The sequence below is a fragment of the Pygoscelis adeliae genome, unplaced genomic scaffold (assembly GCF_000699105.1).
Source record: "Pygoscelis adeliae isolate BGI_AS28 unplaced genomic scaffold, ASM69910v1 Scaffold429, whole genome shotgun sequence".
NCBI classification, from domain to species: domain Eukaryota; kingdom Metazoa; phylum Chordata; class Aves; order Sphenisciformes; family Spheniscidae; genus Pygoscelis; species Pygoscelis adeliae.
The window spans coordinates 681065-691295 of NW_008825561.1; the positions used below are offsets into that span (position 1 = coordinate 681065).

The following is a 10231-nucleotide window of genomic DNA, read 5'->3' on the forward strand; positions in this document are numbered from 1 at the left end:
GAAGAAACAGTTAATTAAAGGCCAGGTTCTGAGCACCTCTATCTCTTTCAGGTCATTACAGCCACATCTAGGGAACACACTCAATTTCATTGAAAGTTCCTCCTTTCTTTGCTGTCAGCATCTAAGCTTAGTTGGCCTTAGGCTCCTCAGAGCCTCATGAGCTTTCCCTTCACTTCGTCAATGAGCAGTTTTCTAGGCACAGGTTAAAGAGCAGGCTGCTGCTTGCATAAGGAGAGTTACTGCGGAAACATCAATACGCCAGACCGTCTGGAGGAACCGCAACTGGCTCAGCAATCATGTCTCCTGACAGTCCCCACCACTTTGTCACACAGTCCCCACCATCCTAGTTACTTCTAACATGGGCTGGAGCCCCTCTCCTTGAAGACCCTCAGTAAGGTACTCATCTATACCAAACAAGACAGCAATATCTCAGTGGGACGCCAACAACCTGCATCTGGAATGAAGCTCAGGAAACTCAAAACTGAAATGTTCCATGTATCCCACTTTACAGAAGGAGATAAGGCTGAACTAGCAGTATTGAGAGAACCAGCATCCACAGGGACCAGCGTGGCTGATCCTAGCCTTCATTTAGATACTGTAAAGCAGGCGGATTCACTGGGGCAGGCCAGGAGTCCTCCACTTAGCAGGGAGGAGGCACATGGGTACGCTGCCATGAGGGAATGTCCCATGACAGCCGCAGAGCGGATGCAGTGAAGGCAAGAACAGGGTTTGGAAGGGACATCAGAAATGCCAACGGTCTGTGTGAAGGAGTTAAAAACGTGGGAAAAGGAGGCCTGGGGTCATGGCTGAAGGAGAACAAAAGCAGTCTATGTTTTCTTCCCTGGGGCCTGGAGTTCTGGTGGCAGAGGCATTCTCTAAATTCACCAGTCCGTAATTTTGTTGTCCATATTTGGAAATATATGGGCCACATGATCTAATTTAATTTCCCATATCCATATTGTTGAATGAATGATATGCCTTGTCAGGATGCATTGAAAGACACCCTACACATTCCTGTTGTAAATACATGACTATAACACTGAGGTGTCTCCTAAAGCCTGGAAAGTTGGTGTTTCTACCACCGCTCATGTATTTAGACTGACTGCTAAGTTGTGTGTGATTCTACTCATTTTCTGTGGAGGGAATTAGCTTATTGTCCCTCAGAGTAAACGCAACATTTACCAGTTATTATACGTGAATTCTGGAATTCACAACATTTAACAAAATTTGTATAAATCTATCTGCAGGAAGCAGAGCTAAAGATTTGTTGCTGGATCAACCTGTCAGTATTGAAATGTCTAAAGAGACACTAAATACACTGTAATTGTTCCTCAAAGTCCTCAGTTGTCCTCAAGCACAGTAAAAACCTTTCAGTGAGTGATTCAGCTGCTCACAAACAGTTACCCAGTGCCATCCCATACATCCACGTAGGGTTCGCAAAACATTCAGGTGGGACTGATAGAGAGGACACAAAGAGGGTCCCCTGCTTTTCCACAGCAGCAGCTAGAGACCAGACAGGACATGTCAAAGAGCACTAGATGGCTTCATTTAGCAGATAACTGAGCTGCCAGTGTCTGTAGTAACTGCATGGACAGGAATTTTGTATCTATTGGCTTTAATCATCAGGCCCAAACGAGAGCAGCTGTTTTAGAAGGATGTAGAGATGATCTAAACCTCCAAAAACATTCAGTTTGAATGCAAAAAGAGCTTTTAAGGACAGCGCCTAGCAGGCTGCAGCCTTCTGTGGCTCACAAAGCTCTGAGAGCAATGGCAGCATCTTTATGAAGTGCCTCATGGCACAGACGCTGTACCTTGTAAAGGTAAAAAACTTGCAGATCCTGGGCTGCTGCTTTTTTGCGGAGATCTTTCCAGTACTTCACTTTAATCACTTAAAATGTGCAAAGTGCAAGTCTAGCATCAACCACTTAATAATAGCTTGTCTTGTTCCTTTACTGCCCTCTCCTCTGAATGCTGTTTAAAAGCGGCATCTATAACATCAATATTTAACCACGAGGCTTGCTCATTCTCACAAGGATGGGGATTGCTGTACATGTGGGCTAAATCACAGTGCCTAGACAGCTGATAATAATGAAAGCATCTTTCAAGATGAGGCACTTGATTGCTAATCTAAAGCTTGCTGGTGAAAGGAATGTGTAATCTATTTTTTTATTGCATTTGAAATGAAATAACTTATTTAAATATTAGTCATCTGGATTTATATAGTTCATTTTTAGAACTGGGTTAGCACCTGGCAATCCAGCCTGAGTAAGCACCAGGCTATCCCAGTCGCAGGCCCATTTGATTTCTCTTTCGTCTTTTTGCCATGTGTGACAGACCTCTTTTTTTCTGATATGATTTCCTTCCCACTTCACAGGAGAGAAATCCACATACTCAGACCAGCTGCCTGACAGCAGCCCGGGGAGGGGAAGCAGCCTGGCAGCGGTGCCCTCCCCCTGGCGCAGCTGAGCAGCAGGGCTGGTCCCTGTGCCGGCACTGCTCTGCCACGTCTTGTGTGGGTAAGAGCAGCTCCCTCAGGGCAACGGGGTACCCCAGGTACAAGAAAACAGAGCAGCAAAGTACTTTATTCTGACTGTGAGACAAAGATCAAGGGAATTTTCAATATTACTGTCCGTGACATTTTCCTGAACATTGAAAGAGATTTTTCCTGCTATAAAAACCCTTCATCTCTGCTTTCCAAGCTGTCTTTGTACTTCCTTTCCCAAGTGTTTCACTGTTGGTTTTTTCCTGCCTTTGCCTTAAATTTCTGCAGTGTGGCACAAATACGAAGCACGCTCCTGGCAGGAAACACAGGAGAAAACACCGCCTGTCCTCTGCCTGTCTAAAAGCTGTGCAGAAGCCTTCTTTGTGTCTTCTGCACATCTCGGGATGGTGCTGATAAAGACAAACAGCCAAATGATGCTACCTAATGATTTCTTTTCCCTTGGGGGAAGCACTGAGAAGGATACTAGATATACTTTGCAACATTGTTCCCAGGGGAGTTTATCTAAGCAGGGTGAAGAATTAATAGGCAGCCTTTTAGGGAGAGATAAATTTGCAAAAATATAGAAGCGTTAAGGAGATTTGCTGGAATACCAAACACCTGGGACCTAAAATGGACATGGGTCCAGCCCATGTCCCTGCACCCAGCCAGCGCAGGTAGCACCGGCGAGCTCCATCCCACTGCGGAGGGACTGCCTCTCTGGGGACCACCAGCACAGCTATCGCTCTCCAGAAAGGATCTATGTGTCAGGGATCACAGGAATACTGATGTGGAAGGAAGCTGGCAGAGATAGCCAGCAGGAACTGCAGGCACAAGGTGTGGCGGACATGGGGATGCAGGGCTGGAAATTAGGAGGAGCTTGGATGGGCTCGATAAGGCTTGGGAGCACTGATTTGTATGAAGAGAAATAGATGAGTCTTAGCCTGTATGTGCATTAGTGGGAAAACTGCTCACTTGCCTTTGACTCCTAACATGCCCCTGACTTTTGTTACAGTTGTAAGCATTTTAAAACCAGCGAGCCTGACTCACTGCTATGGTGAACCAGTAGAGCTCCAGCGTCTTGAAGACAGCCAAACCTGCAGGATGGTCTAGGTAGAGTGTTTGAATTTTTGCCTGCTTATAAATTAATTTGCCTCGGAGCACCCAGACCTCCAAGCTGCACACCTGGTGAAACAGGAGGTCATGTAACTCAAGGGGATGTGCTGCGCTATGTCTCTGTAGGAAAGCATTTTCCAGGGCTAAGGCATTAGCGAACCATTTAAAGCTAGGGAATCACATATAATACAATGAAAGGAGGGAATTTCTCTGGCTTTCCTCCAAAAGCCAAGCATTATTCACTGATCAGAAAACAGATCTCCATCTCTACTAAGAACATTTTTTCCTCCATTTGCTAAGTGGAAAATGACAAATGAGCTAGCTGTGCCCTCTCTCACATCCTTTCTCCTTCCATCTAACCAGGCGTCCCCGTCACTTCGCCCTCCCTCAGTGCACCACAACCGTACCAGCGGCTACTTACTCGGCACCACTAGCAACCTCGGGGGTGGTGGCGGTGGAGGAGGTGGTGGTAATGGTGGAGGTGGCCTGCACTGGCAAATTTGCTGGCAGCTCTCTGTGACTTTCTCTGCTACAGGCTTGGAGCATGACTTCTGGGGTTCACCCTGAGTGATCTGTGAAGAAACAAGTCATTGCATGAGCAGCAGAAACAGTGAAAACTGATTTTCCATGCATGTGTTTCTTGGACTTGAGTACCCGAGCGGCACCTCAGGCCTGTAGTAAGAACTGAGCTCATGTTCCTGACTAAAGGCAATCACAAGGAGGTCTCTTCCCTATATGGTCCCCATTTTTTATTTTTTATTTTTTATTTGTTTATTTAACACAGTATCTTCAAGACTTCTTTCCACTGTCAAATTTGGTTGAAATTGGCCAGCTGGTTTCTGAGTTATTATGGGGTAAGGAAAAGGCAGGTAGTGGCAGACAATATGATTGCGTAAGCCTTCTTTTCTTAGGAAAGCCATCCAGCAGCATGCATCATTCACAGGGTCATTGCTGCAAGCCAAAGAGAGCTAATAAAAATTACAAGACGGTTAGGGTCAGGATTATGTTAATTTTCCTTATGGCAGAACTGAATGCCAGAGATCTCTCCTCTGCTTTGCCAGCCTTGCTTTGATGTTCAGAGAGCATTTCACAGAGCGTTTCACTTCCCACCAAGAGGAGAGGGAGCCCACATTTTACTCATCTGCGGACCACAGCAATGACACGGTCAAAATGGAAATGCCACAAACTGTGACTTGTAGCCTCCATAACAAGCAGTGTCGGCTAGTAATAAAGCTGAAGATAAGGCACTGCAGAACCCAAGTGTAGGCATCGCTTGGCCATGGACAATGATTTAGCCAGTATTGGTATACAATATATTCAATAGCTTGATCTAGTCCTAACAAGGACCATTTATTAAAAGCATATGTTTCTTATCATCAGTAATATTTACATGACTAGGGATTTAGGGGATATTCAGTAAAATTCCTAATCTGATGCTACAAAATGAAGAGGAGTAAGTCCCTAATGAAAAGGAAATTTGCTGAACATCGCAGGAGCTTCTGAGAGTTGTTAACTTCAGAGGTCTCTAAGCCAGCTCTTTTTGAATGGACTGATACTCAGATGAAAAATACTGGATACAATTTTAAGGAGACAAAGCTTAAAAGATGAATATGCATGTTATCTAACATGTACTTTGGATGTAGGATTAGGAGACCACCTGGGACACACTTGTGTCTTTCTGAAACTAAGGATAGTTATGCTAGCATTCAACTGTTGCCTTGTACAGTTTGGTCTTGAGCAGGTTATTGTCCTAATAGTTTTGGCCTAATATCATCTTATTTAATTATCTCTTTTCCATGACATGTTGGTCATTACAAAGAGGATGTCTCATGCCATGCTTTCTGACATGTTTTAGGCAGGCCTCTTCTGCCTCCCTGCCTATCCCCAGGCTCACCCAGGGTTGCCTTCTCCCCCCCTCCTCTCTCCTGCCCAAGCTTTGCTTCCCTTCCCCTGCCAGCTCCAGGCACACAGTCTGTCTCCTCTCCCCTTTCAGCCCTAGCCCACAGCCCACAGCACAGCCAGCAAGCCTCTCCCACCACCCACAGCTGGGCACCAAGGGTGCTGTGCTGCCTCTTGGCTGCAGGAAAGCTGTACAGTCATTTCATGTATTTCTGTCCAAAAAGAGAGACGTGGCTAATTAAAACAACATCACTGCACAAAGGACATGTTCACATGCGTAGGAGGTTTCTAAATGCAGAAAGATGCATTACTCTGGCCTCAGGGAAATGGAGGTAGGGCTTTGTTGATTAAGTATCATAGAGAGGGAGGAAAGAATAGAAGAGGCTACACGTAGCTGAGTTGGAAGGATGGCTCGGCACAGCACAAGTCAGAAGGCTCAGTTCTTTAAACAGCTTGTCAAAATCTATTACCAAACATAGGGAAAAATAAATTCAGCACAAGTGCTTTCCAACTTTCCCCTTCACCATCAGGTAACAGTAAGCGGATGGTTAAAGACCATCCCAGACAGTTTCCAGGAACTTACACAAACTCTCTGAATGCTCTAAGGAATCAAAGTGACTTGGCTTCGTAGTCCCTCATGGCTGGTAATAAATCTGTCTGCTACGCAGGCTTATTTATTTTTCAAGTAAGTGATCACAGGCAGCAGAATATCCTCCATGCCGTCTCAGCTCTCCTAGTGCTCTTCACACGCGAGTTGGGGTGTTGGGGACTCTCCCAGGAGGAGCCCTGTAGGAAGAGCGCCTGCTCCATGCGGTGGCAGTGGCACACCTGGGGTACCTCCCAGTTGTACCGGTGTGACAACATTTACTGTGCTGACAGAGGAGGTAGGGTAACATCTCTCCACTGGCCCCGGCAGCTGATTAGGAAGCAACTATTAACTCCTAGCTACAATTACCATCCCCTACCTAGTTCCCTGGTTGCTGAATCCTACAGCTCGCTACAGTCTGGCAGGAGTCAGTGCAACGGGAGAGGATAGAGACAGGGAAGAATAACATCGAGCAGACTTGGAGCCAGCTTCATTTGCAGACCAGAAGCAGCTTTCTGTATCTAAGTCTGAAGACAGTGCTGGTATGGAAAAGCTACATTGCTCTAACTCTACATTGCTAGTTATTGCTCTAACTTAATACCAACCAGAACCAAAGGCTTGCTTTTTTTTTTTTTTAGAACTATTGACTGCTTTTAAATCCCTGGAGGCTCTCCTACCTTAGGCTGGTAATAAAGTGTCCTCAGAAACCAGTGGATATTTTTCTCAATTACTTTGCAGACAGGATTAACCCTATTCATGCCCAGCTACTCCCTGCTCCCATGTACTTTTAAAATATTATTTCTGGAAAAAAAAAAAAAAAGTTGCTTTATCTCTCAATACCTTAGTCTGAACCTTTATCTAAATTCCCCATGATAATTTTTAAATGGTTGGGAAAGAACTGACATTTAAAAGCATTTGTTTCCCTTCTCTTGTCACTCAGCAAAATGTCTGGTTGTTAGAAGATACCTGTAGGAACACAGATATTACCTTGCCAGGGGTTTGTCTTAGAGGGTTGGTTTAAAATAACAAAGATATTGCAAGTTGGCTGAAATCTGTCAGGAAAAGGAAAGACCCAAATCGAGGTTGAGGGCCTCGAGGAGGAGAAAAATAGTCAAGGACTGCTGCAAGAAGATTAACTAACAGTAGCGAGATAGAATTAAGAAAAAAAGAAAAAACATTTGGCTCCTTTTCAAGAAAAAAAAAATCCCACTGTTGATGTCTATTAGTCTTCTTATGAAAGGAATGAAGGCTATTACTTGTGTCTTCTAAAGGTAAGCAGAACAAATCACTAGAATATATGCTTTAGGGGACAATCTTGTTCTGGCAGAGGATGATGAAATAAATTGCTCCATGTTTCTTTCTTACTGTCTGCAATTCAAGGTAAGCTGCCTTTACAGGAGATGGCAGGAGAAAGAAGGCATGTTGAAAGAGCCTAATCTTTCTCTGCCCAGGTCTGCTAATTCAAGCCCAGCCTCAAACTTTACTGCTTGTTTGTTCTGCGGGACACTACCACAGCCCCAGAATGGCTTTGGAATCACTTCGCAGATAATGACTAACCAGACACCCACGGGGCTACCAGGCAGTTTGTAGCACAGAGGTTGCCTTGGCAAGGGGTCATCTCCGGAGATGGACCACACGGGGCTTGCTCCCTAGTTGTTACTTCTGCACCTTCCAGCCATTCCTCCAGGTCCTGGAGGTGCCGTGAACACGTGTCTCCTCGGCCTGTCTAAAACTTGGTTGCTTGTTTGGCATGAAGCTTTCTTAACACATTCAGCAGTTGGCCAGTTGGGACATATATGTTTCCTCGACTTGAAGCTGATGCATTTTTTGCCCTGCTCTGAAAATACATAGAGTTGACTTTATAGATTTGTGCATTTGATATGAACATGCTCTGCAAAAAGGACAAATGTTTTTAAATATTCATGGAAATGAAAATCTGATCCACAAATGTCCAGGGAAAAGCAAACAGAACGTGGGAACTGGTGGTTTCCTTTTGCAGTCTCTCTGTTGAAGTCCGTGCCTGTGACGTATTTCTTTTTAATCCGAGATTTCCTTCAGAAACAGTGGTCCTAGTCCTGCTTTGCATAGAGTGGAAGAATAAATCTGCATGTGGTCAGAGCTGTTTAGTATTTCAGTAGAGTCCCATGGGGTTGCAGCAATCCACGAGCATGCTCTACAGAGGGGGGTGGGAAAAGAGGATTAATACAGTCCCCGGAGGGTGGCCCTTTTGTGACTTTTTGAATCAGGTAAAAGGAGGAAAGCTTGAAAAGAAAAGTGCAGTTGACTGAAAAGGCACAGAGACCTCTAAAAGCCTGCTGATGTGGCAAGAGCTTTGTCTCTTGGAAGCAGTCTACAGAGATGAGATCTCAACACCGCTGCGTAAACCCCAGGACAGCTCTGCATAATTCACATCAGAGTTAATCCAGATCCATGTTTATAAAACCAGAAAAAACGTGACCCTGCTATTTATCATGACACTTACTGCTCTTTTTTTTAATTATGTCAAAAGCCTCAGACAGAATCGTCCCTTCCTTCTTGTCACAGTGCTGGCTACGACACTAATAAGAAAAGATTGTGGGGCTTGGTTTGGTTTTCTTTTTTTTTTTTTTTAATAAGATAAATGCTTCTCCTCTGATTAGCATCTGACTGATTCTCTTAAGTGCCTCAAGGCAGGGCCTGAGGAGGGAATGCAAAGATGTGGGAGGGAAGGCCATGCCACACACAAGTCATCGCACGGACGAATGGGGGAAGAGGGGCTGGGAGAAGAGACGCAAGAAAACACTATGGCTGCTATAGATGGAGCAGGAGCAGGGGAGCGACATGGTGGGACATTACTGACTTAGTCGAGGAGAGTATGGCTTGTGAGACTTTGAAGAGAAGAGCAAGGATTATGACTCAACATGGGGAAGGGAGTCACGGGAGGGACTCAAAGATGAGGGAGTTTCAGTCACAGGAAGGCCGGCACGCTGGTGAGTGCTCCACACCTGACCTTCCCATTGGTACCTGCTGATGGGAGCCTTAGATACATCCTAGTTTTGGGAGAGCTGGAAAAAAGCTTGAGTATGAGCAGATTTATTGATTGCCCTTCCACAGAACAGCAGGCAATAGCACAAGAACAGTTGATGAATGGGACAACAAAACTTCCAAATCATTGCAAGGAAAGGCTGGGCCCCTTGGCTTTTGCATTTCTCAGAGCCCGTTTCAATTCTTATAAATGTAATTATTTTTGAAAGATCAGCTTAGATCATCTGAGTAGTTTGCCAGAAAGATGTTTATGCAAGTTTTTTTTTGTCTGCTTGATTGACTGACTGATTACAGGAGAGAGGTTGCAGAAGGCATCTCTTTTTACACAATTGCACTTCCCTTAAAATGCAGTTGCAGTTTTAACTTAAACTTAGCTACCTGAATACTTGAGCAGGACAGCAGAAAGGTAGTGCTGGCAGAGATTTTCATGATGGGAGCATCGGTTTAAAGGAGGTTGTTTTTGTTGTATTCCTGTTTATTTTAATCTGTAAGGAGCACAAATCCTCTTTGTCATTCACAGCAAGAGACAAGATGCTAAAACAAACGACATCTCTCTTTATCTGTTGGTAGTCACTAAGTTTAGAACAGGGAGTAAAAGACATGGAGTCTCCACTGTGTTTTCTCCAAGAAAGAAACTGTAATTGTTCTGTTCTTGAACAGCACCTGGCTGGCTCATCAATCACTCCTCTGAAGACACATATTATAAATAAACTTTAAAATATCAAAGTGACGCATTTGAGTTGAGCTTTGCTGCTGTTCTGATTCTCCAAACTGGATGGGCGCTCTCCCTCATCATATACTAATTTCTCCCAGTCCATCTTGCTGGTCGCCTCACATCACAATCAAGGTCACACAACATCACAGCGTCGGAGTTGGCAAAAGCTGATTCAGCCCTTTACCCAGAGAATCCTCAATTCGCAATCAACACCGAAAACCCACGGCAAAACATTACCAAAATTAGACAGCCGGAGCTTCGCTCCGTGCATTGCCTCTTTCTGTGCATCTTGCCACCTACAGCAAAATGCGCTTACAAACCCTCCGGCTGCCGGCGCGCCGAAGAAAGTCAACTACATCTTGCTCAGGCAGACCACTCCGAGTTCAGCGCTCCCGGGGGCTCGGAGCCGGCC

The 10231-nt window shown here is 45.0% G+C and overlaps 1 protein-coding gene across 1 annotated transcript in view; it reads right to left on the reverse strand.

Annotated features, from left to right (window-relative positions):
* The window catches only part of PRIMA1 (proline rich membrane anchor 1), a gene marked incomplete at its 5' end in the record, with an annotated part of 47280 nt that extends 43110 nt beyond the window's left edge, over positions 1-4170 (reverse strand). Inside the window, one exon of the mRNA XM_009332369.1 lies at positions 4017-4170. Coding sequence (XP_009330644.1) covers positions 4017-4170 — 154 coding nt within the window. The remainder of the gene's footprint in view (positions 1-4016) is intronic.
* Positions 4171-10231: the final 6061 nt, after the last annotated feature.